This window comes from Colossoma macropomum, unplaced genomic scaffold, assembly GCF_904425465.1.
Source record: "Colossoma macropomum unplaced genomic scaffold, Colossoma_macropomum, whole genome shotgun sequence".
Classification (NCBI taxonomy): Eukaryota; Metazoa; Chordata; class Actinopteri; order Characiformes; family Serrasalmidae; genus Colossoma; species Colossoma macropomum.
In genome coordinates, this window is record NW_023494803.1 from 21,461,549 (window position 1) to 21,479,025 (window position 17,477).

The 17,477-nt window shown below is 40.1% G+C and overlaps 1 protein-coding gene across 4 annotated transcripts in view; it reads left to right on the forward strand.

Annotated features, from left to right (window-relative positions):
• asap2a (ArfGAP with SH3 domain, ankyrin repeat and PH domain 2a) overlaps positions 1 to 17,477 on the forward strand; it is a 107,125-nt gene that overhangs the window by 22,438 nt on the left and 67,210 nt on the right. For all 4 annotated transcript variants that reach the window (XM_036592924.1, XM_036592925.1, XM_036592928.1 and 1 more), the window contains exon 2: positions 13,503 to 13,575. In XM_036592924.1, the coding sequence (XP_036448817.1) occupies positions 13,503 to 13,575 (73 nt within the window). The remainder of the gene's footprint in view (positions 1 to 13,502; positions 13,576 to 17,477) is intronic.

Below are 17,477 nucleotides of genomic sequence, written 5' to 3' on the forward strand. Positions count from 1 at the left end.
GTGTTTTGAGTCAATAAAGCTGCACTATGTATCATTTGATTATCTGAAGACCTCTCTGGTGGAAATGTGTAATTGCATGTAACGCAGGGAAGACGATCTGGTAACATTAGTTGTGCTTCAGACCCCTTCCCTGAGGGGATGAATCTGATGATTGTGAGTGCGTTGAAAGATTATTCAAAGAGAAATTAGTCAAAATTTGGTGAAGGACGTGTCTTCCGAGGATGTAAGTAAATTATCTACTATTGTCATCATATCTTCATCAGTATAATGTTGATTTTGCATTTGAGACCTCAAAATCGAGCTGGACCTTCTTTTTAAGCTTGTGCATCTGATTAATCTGTTAATATTTAATGATGTATGACGTTACGAAAAGCTCTGAAAACCGACCCATCTGACTTTCTGATGATCTGATGATTTTAGGCTTTACAAGGCAACTTACAGCAACACCCACACACACACACACACACACACACACACACACACACACACACACCATATTTTAGTGTGTTTTTCTTCTTGTCTCAGTAATACTACTTTGAATTTTAATAATAAATATTTTCTTAGTGCTGCTTTAATTTTTCTTTTTTTACTGTAAAAAAGGCAAATGCATCAAAATTGTTCTTCACGGTACTTAACCATATGCTACACACGTTTCCGGTAGAGGTTAGGTTAAAAAATGCTGGAGTTGTTGAAGGTCATGTTTAATTTGTATTGGGGGCAGGGCTTCACTACAGCATTCACTTTTATACCGCTATACCTCCCAGCCTTGCTACAGGCTTCAGTGGTGTTAGATATCACACGAGAAGCAAAACGCCCCAAATCTGCTTCACCTCCATTCCACTCTGTTGGGGTGTTTATTTGCCTAACCAAAACATCTGGCGCCTCATTGAACCTTAGATGTTAATCAGCTCTCTCTCTCCCCGCAGTGAAGTGGGTAGTAGCATTCTAGACGGCCTTTCTTGGCTTCGGTTCAACGTCGTGTTCAGCCTGCTTTGTGGTGGTGCCCTGAAGGAGGGGAAGAGAGGAAAAGAGTGTGGTTGCTGCGGCTCGTTTTGAGGATGAAAGTGGAACGGGGGCCTACACTACTATCAAGGCACGTGTAGTGTAGGAGGACCCCTCCCCTCCTCCTGGGTTCAAAGGGAGCGGTGCTGCTGGTGCTAGAGCTTTGACTGGGATCCAGTGCAGCGTGAGGGGGAAGGAAAAGTATCTAAAATATGCCGGGCCAGCACAACTGCTTTGTTTTCCTTGCCTAATATAAGGGGGCGGAGTGGGGATGAGGCTGGCCCACGCTAGACGTGCCGTCATCAAATAGTTGCGGATCTGCAAACAATGGTGGCCGGGTCATCTCTAATCCCACAAGTGCGGAGAGCCCCTCCAGTCATTCTGTCCTGAAGCAACCCTCTTGCTTCATCACAGTGTGTAATTAGAAAAGGAAAACCCAAGCAGCTTAGATAGTCTGTTTATGTTGTCAAAAGAAAACCTCGTTGTTGTTAATATTTTTTGTACCATACCATTTGCAAACCTTTACATCAAAACTTCATAGTAGATGAGCCAGTAGAAATGGTTAAATATCTTTTACATGTTTTCTTTTGTTTTTTTGTTCTTTTGACTTTACTTTTAAAAATAATATTAACAACTACTAAGTCACTGATTTGGAAGTGTCTTATGGCAGCAAAATAAAAAATAAGGTGAATGTAACTCTACAGTACACTTCCTAGTCCACTAAAAACAGCTCGTTAGTAAGTTCAAGCTAAGCTCTTTTTGGTTTCATAGTCACTCCAGTAAATAGAAGGATTCTAGCTATTCTAAATCTAGAGGATTGTGGGTGGTGTGGGTTGGGTCAGGGGGGTTTTTAAGGAGATCATGCAGTATTTACCCCTCGCCTGCTATTTTTCCTTCCATGTTTTGGCCTTCTGCAAAATGGGGCAAGTGTGTTAAATCTGTGAGCAGGCCAACTGTGGCTTAGACAGAGCCAGACAGCAGATGTGGGACTTGCTTTGCTCTGCCATTTTGGAGCTGATGGCTAGTTGGGGTTGGGTAGTTTGACCAGGGCTGGTGACCAGAGTTAGAGGCAGGATGCTGGCAGATGCACAGGCAGGATGTGTGTTAGTGTGTTGGTGTGTGGTGGTGGTGCCTCTGGATAAGCAGTTTCCTGTCTTGGGAAAATTTATTCAGAAATTCTAAGAATATTGCTGCTGTTTTGACTCTCGAATATAAAGAATGTTTCAGGGCTAAACATATTCATTTTAACTTATCACCATAGATTTTGTAAATAGCAATGGCCCTTTACTTTGTCTTAAAATTTCACGATGAATCGACAATATTTTTTGCTTGAAATTTTGCACACAGAAGCTTTTAATTTGACCAGTGATGCTATAATATATTATATATATAATATATATATATATATATATATATATATATATATATATATGTATGTATATATATTATTGTGTATGTGTGTGTGTGTGTGTGTGTGTGTGTGTGTGTGTGTGTGTGTGTAGGAGTTCATTACTGCACATGGCATGGGTGACTGACACATCTGTGAAGGCACCATTAATGCTGAACGATATATAAATGTTTTGGCAACATATGCTGCCATCCAGACAACTTTCATTTTTCAAAGAATGCCTTGCTTATTTCAGCAAGACAATGTCAAACCATGTATTACAGCATGGCTCTGTATTAAAAGAGTCCGGGTGCTAAACTGGCCTGCCTGCTGTCCAGACGTGTCACCACTGATAACATTTGAAGCATTATGAAATGAAAAATATGACAAAGCGGCCCCCGAACTGTTGAGCAGCTGAAATCCTATATTAAGCAAAAATGGGAAAACATTTCACTTTCAAAACTTTTTTGTGTGTGTATATATATCGCTGCTATCGGAAGAAAACCTCTCCATTTTCATTTTTCGGTTTTTGACATAATTTGACAATCCATGGTGTGTAAATTTCATAATGAATAGACTAAAAAGTGGCCCAGAATGACTTGGAAAAAACTCTGGTTCCATTGACTTAGATTAAAAGTAAGGTATGTTTTTCCCTTCTCTTGTAAAACTGTTTTGGAGATGTGAGGTTTTTCGTCTAACAGCAGCGATATATATATATATATATATATATGTGTAATATGAACACCCATGGATGGATGGATAGATGGATAATGAATGGTATGTTCTGAAAACTACCAGTGTTTACATACTACACCAAAAATGACCAATTCAGTTTCCATAAATTACAGTTGTGTGGTATTACTTTTATTTGTATACCCAAAATAGTGACTATAAATTATTCAGTAATAATATGTAAGATATGTAGTAATGAGTGCTGAAGTGGAGAGTAAAATCACCGGCGCTTAGGGTTTGAGAGATTAATTGGTCATTTTCTCTCTGTCGAGTGGATCAGATAACGTTTGTCCACTTTGACTTGTGCTAACATCTGCTAGGTGGAAGTCCTTCCTGCCCCTTGGTGCTAGCCCCCCGCAGTCCCTACAGCAGTAAATCATGATTGGTTATGGAAGTGTGGATTACCAGCCAGTGGCCGTGGTGGTATAGAGTGACACAGTGACCCCCGGTGAAGGCCTGGCAACCTCTGTGATGCTGTCCTCTCCAGACTGGAACAGCGCAGATGGCGCCTGACGTCAGACAACCAGGGCCGTTCATTCACTCGTTCTTCCCTGCCCAGCCGCCCACTAAAGTTGGCTTCTTCTAATCAAACGAATGCCAGAGCAGCTATAAAATCTGCAGTGTTTGGTGCATTTGTTGACTAGTTACTCAAAATGATCCAAAACAGCGAGAACGTCTGGCTTTTCTAGAAGATCTAGCCAACAAGGCCATCCAATGCCAATGTCCAGCACATTGTAATCTACTAGAGAGAAGCTAATTGCACCAGCAGAAGTGCTCATATTTTAATTTGTATATGACACAGCGTTTTTAAATTGAAAGTGTGGGGGGAAAGCCCTTTTCTTCTGTTAGTGAATGAAATAACGTTTATGCTGCCAAAAATGTTATTAATTTATTTATTTTATAGCAGAATTGCTGTAAACGGCATTGGTGTGTGACTCGACAGACATTGGCGTACAGGGTACAAGTGTTGCTATCGTGATAGCACTGGTGATGTAATTTAAAAGTTCATTACAAACATTCCAAAAACTCAAGAACTTTTTTTTATATCTTCATTATTGTTCCTTTTTTTGTGAAGGTGCAGACACTGGTGGTACCATTACTACATTAAACAAGACCTTAAAAAGGCCATAGAAAGTTGAATGATGCGTCTTGAAACTTACACAATAAAGGTATTCATTTTAAAGTCTTTTAGATAAACAGACGAATGCTAATGGAAACAGCGACCGAAAAGTTAGTTAGCTGACACCAGGTATAAAAATGTATACATTTATAGATAGCTGAAAGTTTTATTCTGTGAAATCTTTTTTCTGTGAAAGTTTCTTTTTTTTTGAATAGGGTAGTAGAAAGCAAAATGAAGATCTCTTGACTTCTAATGGTTAAACACAGTTAGCCTAAGCTTAAAAGGATTGCTAGACACCTGTGGCCACTACTATAAAACACAAGATGTTTTTCTTTGGTTAAATGATTAGGGGATAAATTTGAAGCTGTAAACTTTGCAACTGTCAAAAATGGATATGCTGAAACTTAAACTTAGTGTTTCAGATGTATAATTGTTATCTTACTATTATCATCTCAGTTTTTAATCAAGGATTTCTTTCGCTTTTCGTCTAAACATTTCCCTGAAGAGATTTTACACAGCTTACTTAGAGTCAGGCATACACTGTGCAATTGTAGCCCATTTTAAGCCTGATTTAGTCATTAGCAAAAAATTCATGATCAAGCCAAATTTCAGCTTCATCAGACATTGCCGTTGGATGGCAGTGATGTGCGGTGTAAGGAGGGCATCGATGCCTGATTAACTTCTTGAATGAGCTCCTGCAGAAAAAAATTGAACTTTCTGATGATTTTCTGACAGGCCAGAAATTTTGGTTGCTTGTAGGGTCTCACAAACCAGTTTCTCAAAATGGTATGCAGACCTCACAAAAACATGACCACAACCACTGACTCTACTAAGGTTGACAACTGTAGGCCAACAAAATGGAGGCAAAAAAGTCGACATTTGCGGAACCAGCGTCCACTTTGCTCTGATTAACTGAATAGAATTGCGAGATATAAATGTTAATGCCTACAAAATATAAATATTGCCTCTCTAACATAGTCTGTAGAGAGACCGTGCTGTCCTACCCATATACATCAGCACTTGGTTTAAGTTTCAGTGCACAGTGTAGCACAATTTAGCAAAGTTGCGTTAGCGCAGTTTCTCGTATTTCCAGTATTTTTGCTCAGTACTCGTGTGTTCAGCATGTTGTTTTTAATGAAACAGCGTTATTGGGAATTGTCCATATACAGAGCTGTCTGCAGAGGCCATGTTTCAGATGCAGCGTGAGCACCCACATCGCATGTTAATTGGGCTGAATGTTTTCATATAGTGTGAGCATAAATCGTAATCTTTGGCAGTTTTCTATGGTTTTATTAAATGTACGGTGTGAGTTGCCATCCCAGAACAAGGCAAAGAGAGTTGAAGCCAAAACTGACTCAAGATGTTTAATGCAAGTGGCCACCTTAAGAAAATGTGTGTGTGTGTGTGTGTGTGTGTGTGTGTGTGTGTGTGTGTGTGTGTGTGTGTGTGTGAGTGACGGCGAGACAGAGAGAGAGAGAGGGAGGCAAAAGCGCTGCGCACAGTCCCACTTAATACAGGGTATTGTCTGGCTGCCGTCCATTTTTGACCTCACCCAACACACTTAATAGATATTACCTCACCCAGCACACTTACTGGATATTAATCATGTCTCTGTCTGCTTAATCTCGCTCAGTGGGGTGTAAGGGATGCTGCATATCTGAATCTGCCCTCTCTATCTAGACAGCACCATGTTTGATTGTCTGAGAGCATGCGTCTGGTATGCTTCTAATGTGTTTTACCGTGTTAAGAACATGCCGCAGGGACCTCAGGGGCATTTCGGCTTTGTTCCGTAGCCCACCCGCCTTCCTATGACAGCTTGTCAGGATCAGTTTCACCATGATCACAACATTAGGGAGATCATGAGTGTGCAAGAGTCTTAGGTGGTTCCTTTTGATGAGTGTTTTATATGCCAGGGAGCATTGTCTTGATCATCAAAACGTGCTGTAGAGTAAAGGATGTAACCTATACTTGTTTTGGTTCTTCTGATGTTTAAATGAACATCCAGCCCAACCTCAAGTGCTAGACTCGGTGAGCCACAACCACCCCCACCCCCCACCACCGGTACTGAAGTGCACAGTTGGGACATGATGACAGACAAATAAGAAACAATACCACTTCCAAAAAGACTGTGTTGTCATAACATCACTTCAATGGATGTACCTCAACCCAACCCCGAGGTATTTTCCAGTCTGATGAGAGGTGTTGATACTGATAATGGCAGCTTGCGCTGTCTGAGTGATTCAGTGTCTCTCGCGTTATGTCAGCTAACAGACGCTCATGTTGGCTAACTTAGGGGAGGGGTAGGACCATTCTACCCACCTAGAGAGAGGGAGGACAATTATGCTCTCTTGAACTTCCAACCATGGATGGCTGTGGCATCAGTGGGCATCGAACACACAATCTCTGATGATGGAGCCAACACTTATATGGCTGCTTCACTCAGGAACCCTGAGTCAGTGTTTGTGTTTAAAAAAAAGATGTTTCTTCAAGGGTTCTTTTGTTAGAAAATGGTTCTATATAGAACCATGAACATTTCAAAGAACCTAAGAACCTTTTGCATCAAGAAAGTGTTCTTCAGATTGGTGGAGAATGTGTTGTGGATGGTTATGTATAGAACCATTTTGAAAAGGGTTCTATATAGCACCAAAAATGATTCTTCTATTGTTACAATATCAAACTTGTTACAATACAACAACCTTTTTTGGTGCTATATAGAACCCTTTTTAAAAAGGTTCTATATAGAACCATCCACAACACATTCTCCATTAGTCGTTCATGATGCAAGGAACACTTTAAGCATGCAAAGGGTGCTTTGAATGTTTATGGTTCTGTATAGAACCATTTTCTTTACTAAAGAACCCTTGAACAACCATCTTTGAGTGAATATCAGCGTTTACATTTATCTGTGAGAGGCAAAAGGATATTGTCATTAATTGACTAACATATTTTATCCACCTTTTTTTTTTCCACTGTGAAACAAGGCAGCAAAATTCCAGGAAAATCATGTTGTATCTACTGTGAAGTTTTGAAATGGAAAAATCTCTTCCGAATATTCACATTTCCTATCGATTCACATTGCGTTTGGTGTGTAATGGCCTGTAAATCAAGGACAATGACTTCCAAGTCAGTGCAGTAGAAGGAGTGCGACAACAGACACAACACAACAGACACAAACCCCACCCTCACCATAACCTACAACAGACACAAACCCCACCTTCACCATAGCCTACAACAGACACAAACCCCACCCTCACCATAACCTACAACAGACACAAACCCCACCCTCACCATAACCTACAACAGACACAAACCCCACCCTCACCATAACCTACAACAGACACAAACCCCACCTTCACCATAGCCTACAACAGACACAAACCCCACCCTCACCATAACCTACAACAGACACAAACCCCACCCTCACCATAACCTACAACAGACACAAACCCCACCCTCACCATAACCTACAACAGACACAAACCCCACCTTCACCATAGCCTACAACAGACACAAACCCCACCCTCACCATAACCTACAACAGACACAAACCCCACCCTCACCATAACCTACAACAGACACAAACCCCACCCTCACCATAACCTACAACAGACACAAACCCCACCTTCACCATAGCCTACAACAGACACAAACCCCACCCTCACCATAACCTACAACAGACACAAACCCCACCTTCACCATAACCTACAACAGACACAAACCCCACCCTCACCATAACCTACAACAGACACAAACCCCACCCTCACCATAACCTACAACAGACACAAACCCCACCCTCACCATAACCTACAACAGACACAAACCCCACCTTCACCATAACCTACAACAACAAACAGACACAATGTTTATCATGTGACCTTTTGATTGTCTTTGATTTGAAGAAACAGCCTGTCTATGGTCTATAGTTCTACTTTGTAGCTACCTTCTGTTCATAGCATCTGTTCCTACGAAGACGACATTAATCTGCTTTTCGTAATCTGTCATAGGTTGTCAGAGAGTGGAGTGATTTTTAGTTAAATTCAAATCAGCACAAAATGTAACTAGTCAATCAAGAAGAAAGTAAAGTTTATTGTTATTGTGTTAATTGTTATACAGTTATATGCAGTGGGTCTGTAAGGCATGTTAACCATTTATTTTCAAGCAACAGAATTAGTATTATAATAAACGCTTATTAAGAATGTATGTGCAGGATACATAGATTTATACAATGACCAACTTGTTTTTCTGGCCCCGTAGGTCTGGCCATGACCCCTCCATTCCACATCTGTGGTGTGTGGTGTATATACTCTTTCCCCTTTGTGCACTAGCACAGAGGTATAATTGCATTTTGGCATTCACAGAATTTCCTTCTGTGAGTTCTTAGCGTGCGGTTGGAGCCCTGTGTGCCAATTTTAGGTGCTGTTTGAGATGAGACAGCTTTAGGATGTGGAGCTGGTAGTCCTGCTGGAGAAGCTTCTCATCAGTCATCTCAGACGTGTTGATGAAGCTTTTAGCATGTCTGGGGCTAAGTGTCTAACTTAGCTAAGCGATGAAAAAGAGGGATAAATGTGCAGAGCACTGAGGTGTAAGGTGAAACTAAATGGGCGCTTCTGGATACAGTTTCAGATTACAAAGAGACGGGTCCAATAATCAGTCTATTATAGCTTTCTCTGGCACTTACATTGAATGTGATTATACATTATGCTGTAAGATCTATGAGCTATAAAGCCCCCGAGCCTGTAAGTGAGAGGATGGAGCTTTGTTCTGTTGCTTAGTTCTGAAGATGGGGTTGCCATAGCAGATCTTTCCCCCCTTGTTTATTGCGAGAGCCTAGTTTCATGCATAATTCTGCTGTAATTTTAATTAGCTGCTTTGTTTTGTACGGGAAGTTTTCTCTTCTCATCGTTCTCTTGGCTTGACTTTTGAAACTGTGTGCGTTTCGAATGTTTGCAAGACAAAAATATCTGCCTTTGTAGGAAAACCAGAGAAAAACAGGCGCAACCTACTTTTACAGGATCAGCAAAATGGTTGCTTATTTATTTATTTATTTATTTATTTATTATTACAAAAGCTTCATATTTTGTTGTTTTTTTTTAACTGAAAGGCTAAAATAGTTTCTTTTTACTGAGGCTATGGTTAGGGTTGGCTTTAGGAGTAAGCTTAAGGAGAATAATAAAAAAAAAGGTTTCTTAACTTTGTGTGTCAATGTTGGACCATTCATCTTGAAATATTCATACAATGTGAGTCATATATGTGCTTTGAATGGTGTACTGTACAAAAGTCAGAGACCACCATTTATTTTTCAATTCCAGTCAAAACAGCCATTAAGTAAAAGTTACTAATTTTTCAGCATCATGAAAAAAAGTAGAAAATATATATATAAATATAGTGATTTTTCAATATTTAGTGTGGCCACACTTTGCCTTTATTACAGCTTCCATTCTATTCAAGAGACTTGCGTTCAGTTTTTCAAAGAAATCTGCAGGGATATTTTTCCACAAGTTCAGTCTTAGAAGTTGGTTGTATTTTCTGCTTCTCACAATACAAGTAATCTCAGACACATTCAGTGATGTTGAGGTCTGGACTCTGGGGTGGTCAGTCCATTGTTCTGAGAACAACGGCAGCTTCTTTGTTTGATTTGCAAATTTTTCTTCTTTTTTGTCTGTTTCCTTTTCTCAGTAAGAGCTTCTTGACAGCGTCTCATCATTTCAGACTCATAGTGTTGTCTTCTCACAGTAGAAGGATGGACAGTAAAATGTGTTGATTTTTGTGCTTGATTTTCTCCTCTCTCTCAAAGAAGAAAGCTATTGTTTATCTGATGTTTACAGTTTTGGTGGTCTACCAGGTCTTCTTTGGTTGTTAGGAGTCTCAATTTCTCTAACTTTAAATAATTTTTTGAATTCTAGTTTTGTAAACTCATGTTTTTTTCCCATATATTTTCCTTTGGCTCTCCTCTTCCTTGTGCAAGTGGATTGTCTTACATCTAATTTTCTTAGAAATATCTCCTGAAATATGAATAACTTGTACTTAATGGCAGATTGGACTGCGCTGTTTATGGCCCCGCTTCCTGACAAGGTATAAAAGCATTAAAACAAGGATGTTTGGTACAGAAAGACTAAATACACTTCTGAGGTCATTCAAGCCTACTGGCCAGGGTCACACAGCCTTGGTTTTATTCAGGGTCAAGTTTGGGTCAGTCTCTGCTTTCACTCTCTTCTCTCGTAGCATGTTATTTGAGCTTATGAATGTTAAGCAAGACTGAATATCTAAATCCCTGATGTTTCTCTTTCATGGCCACTCAAAATGCAAACAAGAATGACCACAAAGTGAGTTCCATTCTTGGTTCTGTGAGAAATTTATATGTGAAATCTTTCCTCTCATCTCTGACCTGTTATTTATAGCCCCGTTGTTTTCTCAGAAAGCCCTTTTTGTGCTGTGCTAGCCTCTTTAGATTAGCCCCTGCCTCGCCACTGAGCGTGAAGGAGAGCATTGTCCATTCTTGTCTACTCTACTGAAACGCAACGCTGAGTAAAATAAAGCACAGCCGCGTCTCGGACGCTAAGCCGCCGGATGACATGTTTGGGGAAGAAATATTATGAAGCCTTTGCAATAAAAGCTGGATTTGGGTTGTCTGGTTTGGTGGCAGGTGTGGGAGCTAATGTGAGAGCGGAGTGTTTGGAGGAATGAAGAGCAGCGTGTGTGGTGCGGTCTAGGACGCTGAGGGTTTTGTAGAAGGATAAGTAGGTGGAGATTGGCATTTGGACAGAACTAGCAGGGAATTAGCCTTGGATAGAATAGTGTCTGAGAGCTGTCCTTCAAAATGGTGCTAAAAGCTAGAAAAAAAAGAAAAACAGTAGCTCAGTGATGCTAGGCTAAACTGAAACTTGTTTTTCTCTTACTTACTGAGCTGTATGGACAATGCAAGGACAATATATTGCTGTTTGGACCTAGTTGTGAAGTTGTCGCGATAGCCTTCGTGATTGAAACCTTCTTTTTTTTTGTTTTGGAGCTACAAGGCTAAGCTAACAGTGAATGGAAGTGTATGACAACCAGTTAGCATCATGCAGACTACACACTGAAATCATCAAAAACCTGTGGGAAAAAATCCACAACTGGGGAGTCATTTGTATGTAAAGTGAAAGATAAATGACGTGTCTTTTACCATAACATACATGTGTATTTCAGATAAATGTCTTAAAACATTAATAAAAGTAATTTACAGCACTTAGAAAACAATATTTTCAGCTGTCCGAGACCACTAAAACTACACTTTACCGTTTGATGAATATTCCATTATAGGTTATAAAAAAACACATTGCCGTTGTGATACTCAACCCTGTTACCTGAACACATTCACCCTTCTAAAATGCTAACAGGAAGTTGCATTATCCGAACTTCCTGAAGATAAACAGTAAATTGTTTTTTTCTTTATTTTTAATGAGATTGTGATATTGACTGGTAAGGTCGCTGTGAAAATTCAAACCTGTTAATCAAATTATAGATTGAAATTAAATTATTAATTGAAATATGATTTAGGTAAATTAGAGTGTCAAGGTTTTCATGCCATTAGCATGAATGCTAGTTAGCCACTTTTTGCATATTTGCTAATGCTATTCTAAAAAAACTCATGCCTGTTGCTCATTTAAGCCGCAAAGAAACCTTGTAAAAAATGAGGTATTGTTCCTGACATGGGTTCATACATTGTTGAATGGTAAAATACGTGTTCTTTGATTCAGTATGGAAGAATTCTAAAAAAGAAACATTTCATTTTTAAGAGTTACAAGAGCTAATTGACTCCACTCACTGCAGTCATGAAATCACCCAAAACACATTGAAAGTTGCCTCAAATAGACTTGCTCCTGATGTTTGTGACCCAGTATGACAAAGTTATGAATAAAATATAGACAGAAGTACACCACATAGCTAAAAACATTAATGTAAAAGTAAACAGCAACAGTAAACAGCAGTGTTGTGGCATGAAATTTTTCTGTACTTTTTCTTTTGTGCAGTTTTCCTGATGCTATTTTGATACATTGAATTAAAAGTATCGAGCAGTGTTTTGTGCTCAGTGTGTGAGAGCATGCTCGCTCTGCAGGGCTCCTGGCGTTTTCTCTGCAGAGAGAGTTAATCTGAGCAGGTCTGCCTGCTTCCTCTCTCCTGTGGAGTAGGGATTGTTTCAGCATATTTTTAGGACTGTGTTGAATAATGAATTACCTGGAGACAGTGGGGGGAAACAACCCCACCATCTCACACACACACATACCTGCCAACATGCCATCACTGTGCTAGATATGATCCCTAAATGCTTAGAGAGAGAGAGAGACAGAGAGACAAAGAAACACAGAGAGAGAGAGAGACATAAAGAGAGACATAGGCATAGAGAGAGAGAGAGATGGACATAGAGAGACATAGACATAGAGAGAGAGACAGAGACATAAAGAGAGACATAGACATATGGAGAGAGACAGAGACATAGACGGATGATTGACATTGAGAACTAGGCCTGTTGATCCTGAATATACAGTTATATGCCACCTAATGACAGTAATATGCTACAGTAAGGCCCAATCCCATTTTGTATTCTTACCCCAACCCCTTGTTTTTTAAGTGTCACCTTGGCCCTTGGAACTGAGTTTCAAGGGGAAGTGGTTGAAATCTTCCCTACAAAATAGGACAGCCCTCAAATCAAAAAGGACATTACTTCATTAACAGGCTACTAGCGGTGCTCTGTAGGCGACCCTGCCAGTCTACAGTGATAGCGGAGGAGGGTAAAGTTCAGCAACCTCACTGCTGGGCTTTAGTTAAGTTTAGGGAATCATATCCCTTCAAAGAGGGGGGATGCGACAATTGTTTATTATTGCCCACCCTTAATTTGGTGATATGAAGCTGAAGATTCAGCTATTCACCAGCTTCTTGTTTGAATTTTCCCATTCCACCTTAAATGGTGCAGCAGTTCTGACACCTGAAGCGCCAGAATGTAACCACTTAAGGTGGAACGGGACAGTTAGTTATCTAGCTACCAAGACATCAGCACACTACTAGTGACTTTATGTGCTTGTTATGATGAAAAAGACCATAATACATTGAAACGACATCACTAATTATCGTGATTTTTAACGGAGAAAATACTCTCATTTGTGGGTTTCTTTGGTCGCTTGTGCAGCCATCTTGCCTTTTTTTTTTTCCCCATAACACTCCGTTCTATATTGTGCAGCCCTTATTCCTATTACTAAACTATATGTATCTCTCTCTCTTTTTCTCTAGGCCCTGGATGTGGACCGCAGTGTACTGTACAAAATGAAGAAGTCAGTCAAGGCCATTTACACCTCTGGTCTAGGTGAGTGGTCACCATTCTCCTCTGTTAACACTCCTCTCTCACTCCAACTCTCAGGAGTGCTGATGATTCTCGTCTGGCTACATTATGTGCCCACAGTGATAGAAATGCCGTGGATGTGGTATAGTGTGGCATAATGTGGTTTGTTTGGGGAATAATGACTTTCTGCCGACAGGTGTGTAAGTGGGGTGGGTTTTGGGGGTAGTGGTGTGTGTTGAGTGAAATGACACACGTGATCCTGGTTTATGGAGCTGAGTTTGCATCTGTCTCCATCTGTTCTTCGTATGATGAGTGGAGTGTGGAGAGGAAGAGACTGCACAAGCGCTCTGGCTCTCTGCTCACTCACAGTCGAGGCTTGAAGCCCTATTGTGATGACAAGCTTCTAATTATGTTTGAGTACTGAAGCCTGTATTTATTTACGTCATACCCACTATGACATTTGTGAGCTGTTTGTAGGGCGGTAATAAAATATAGGGACAGGCAGAGGTGTCCTGGAATGAGCAGTCAGTGCTGGCCAGTGTGTGTATTGCTGTGTACTGGGGCTAAGTGTCACAGTGTAACACAGGACAGAACAGCAAACTGGACATACAACATAACTTTCTTTTTGTTTGCTGTTAAGCAGGACCACGATCAACAAATTGCTGGACATCATTAGCTTGCAGATCTTTGGGATTTGAAAATCTTATTTGCTCTTTACAACATTCAGCCTGCTTGTTTTGTGCTTCGTCTTGTGTGGAGCTGCAGCTCCAAAAGCAGCTCAGACTGAGTTGTGTGTAGCTGTGTGCAAAGTTTTAGCTCCTGGATAAGGTGGAGAAACTCTCCATTCTCCTTTCATTCTTCCTCTCTACTATCAGAAGACTCTCTTTTTGATAGGTGTTCTGTCCATTTTTTTCAAGGTACGAACAATATGACAAAATTCCAAAATAACGCATTGTGTCCGTTGTGGGCAGTTTTCATACGGAAAAATATGTTGGAATATTTCACCTTTTTGTGTTGCTTATCGTCCAATTTTTGCCTGTTATAGCCAAAATGTAACATATTATACTGTTGTGTGTTGCTCTTAACTAGCTGTCGATGAGCCTCTGTCACGCTTAGTCTTTCTGAGGTTTTTCCTGGTTTTGATGCTCCCACACCACCATCCAGTGAGCCCCTTTTGGTTATAAATGGGAGGAATGTCTTTATTTAGCCTTTCACACATGGAATAGAAATTTGACATCTCATAATTTTAAATACCATCATCATTTTTCAATACTACTGTATACCTCACCACTGTTATACTGCCCACCCTATAGCGAGAGGTAATCAAAGATCTGCTGCGTTTACATGTTTATTTCAAACTCAGCTAAAGAGGCTAACATCAGAGTGGTTTACACTGATTGTATGACATGTTATCTGAGCATATTTGTGGCATACCAGTATAACTGACAGAACTCATACCGTAGGATGAACTTCAGCTGGTATAACAGTCCATCCCACTGCTAAGTCAAACTGGAACAACTGTGCTAGTTTACCTTCGTGCAGGGACCAGTACTGCCCATCAGGCACCACACCACCAAACAAATTAAAAAAATTATCTGTTAAAACTTTTTATGTTTAAATGTTACTTTTTCACTTCCACTTAAGTATATTTTGGTTGGGATGCTCCAATATAGGAATTTTGGGCTGATGGCCATCTCTGCAGAAATCGAGATTAGATCCATCTATTATAGCATTGCTGAGAAATGTAACACTTATTTGTAGAGGATTACGAATGTAGAACAAAGAATAAAATGCAGACATTTCAGCGCAGTAGCCCAACATCACCTAAATGTTCTGCTCTTCCAGAGTATGATAAATATATCAGCAAATATGAATTTGAAACATTAGTCAAATCTAAACATCTCTCAGATTCCCTCAGAATTTTTTAAAAATATCTGCTGATATAAATATGAGTCTGATATCATCCTGCGTCCCTAGTTATTTGTGACTAGTCAGTAATTGTGAGGGTGATTAGTCGAATTTTGATCAACATGTAAAATCTTGGACAGTCCTCCTTTATACTGGCTTGTGCTTGGCTGCTGTGTTAGCCTTGTGATGTTGTGACAGCGCTGTTTGTTTCAGCTGTATTGGGGGCCGTAGTACACAGGCACAGTGGGAGACGTGCTCTGCTGAGCTGGGCTTTTTCAGGAACACTGCATGCACTGTTCAGCCATGACAGTTGTGTTCCATACTGAAGGACAGCTGAGCCAGGACACACCCTCTGTGTACATGTGTGAGAATCCCTTATTTACTCGGCTAATGGGCTTCCCAGAAACGCTGTCATGTCGTTACTCTTTTCCTCCTCTTTGGACCTCGTTCTCTCCCACTGACTCATGCGAGGTTGTGGAATCTCCAGAGGAGCACAAAAAGCTCATTTGATTAGGCAAATGAACAGCCCATGGACACTGAAAGTAATTTGCAACCAAGGCATCCACCCCGTGCCGGCATTTGAATTTTACTGGTCTGTTCATGCACCACAGTGCAGCCTGAGGTTTGGCGTTATTAATATTCCTGTAGCATTTTCATAAACGATGACTACGCTTTAAGCCTTACTGACAAACGAATGACCGAAATCCTTGGAAATCATATTAAGCTTTTAATCACTGTTGCTAAAAGGCTTTTTGGACTTAAACCAACTGTCTGCAAATCCAAGACAACAGCTTTTATTGAATTATGAACTATATGACTAATGATGAAGATCCATTACAGTTAAAAATCGCATGAGTGGTAAAAGATGACCAAATTTTTTTGTATGTTTTCCATTGAAATAAAGCAGGGCACCTATAAGTCCAGGCCTGAGCGATTTGGGTGAGAGCTTGATTGATTTCGTTGGGCTTGTAAAGGCTTCGTTATCAGTTTCGAGCCAGGGCAGCCTGGTTTGGGCCAGCACTGGAGAGGCCAAGCAGTTTGAGTGCAGATCTTGCCATGTCAACGTGAAGGAGACGAATTGGCCATTTCTGGAGAGGCTCCTTTAAAGCTGTCTGAACAGCCATTTAGAGCTGGCCTTAGATAGCACTGCACAATTATTTATTACTTCACAAATAGCCTATGCGGCCCTAGCCTTGCAATTTTGGCTGAGAGATGTGATGATGTGGAGTGACAGCATCCTGGCATGTACATTTCTGCGAATCGTGTTATAATGGTGGGGAATTAAAGTGGAGAATGTGGGCTTTGTAATCCAAATTTTTATCGTTTTGAATGAGCTGAATAGATTACAATATATAAACAGATCATATAACACATTTTAAAGCTGCACTATTTGAGTTTTGTTGGTTTGTTAAAATACAAAGAAGCCACATTACTGAATCAGTAGAAAAAATCATGCTAAAACATGGTGTATGTGTGCTGCTGCGAGTCTCCCTGTGAAGCCTGAAATAATCATTTAAAGCATCCTGTCAGATTTCACAAGAGTTTTTTGGACCACAATCATACGTCTTTTCTTATTAACATGACACGTGCAAGCTCCAAAAACAAGGTCTGCCTCAATGTTTAGGTCCCAAATGCAAAATCAGCATTATACAAAGTGGTAGATAATTTGCAGACATCCCCAGAAGACTGAGTTCTTTTTGAATACTCTTTGAACACTCACAATCATCAGATTCATCCGTTTAGGGAAGGGGTCCCAAACATTACATTATATTCTTCTGCATTTTGTGTGCAATTACACATTTCCATCAGAGAGGTCTCCAAATCCCCAAAATTTACTTAGTTTAGCTTTAACACAAGTCAGGCACATGTTTGAAAAAATAAAAGTTAATAAGTTCACATTTTGATTACACAATGCAATTTCTCCTCATAAGTATTACATCAGCTTCAAATAAGACTGTGTCTGTCACTAACTTTAACTCTGTAGAAGAATCCTGCCAGCGTTCCAATTGTTTAGATAT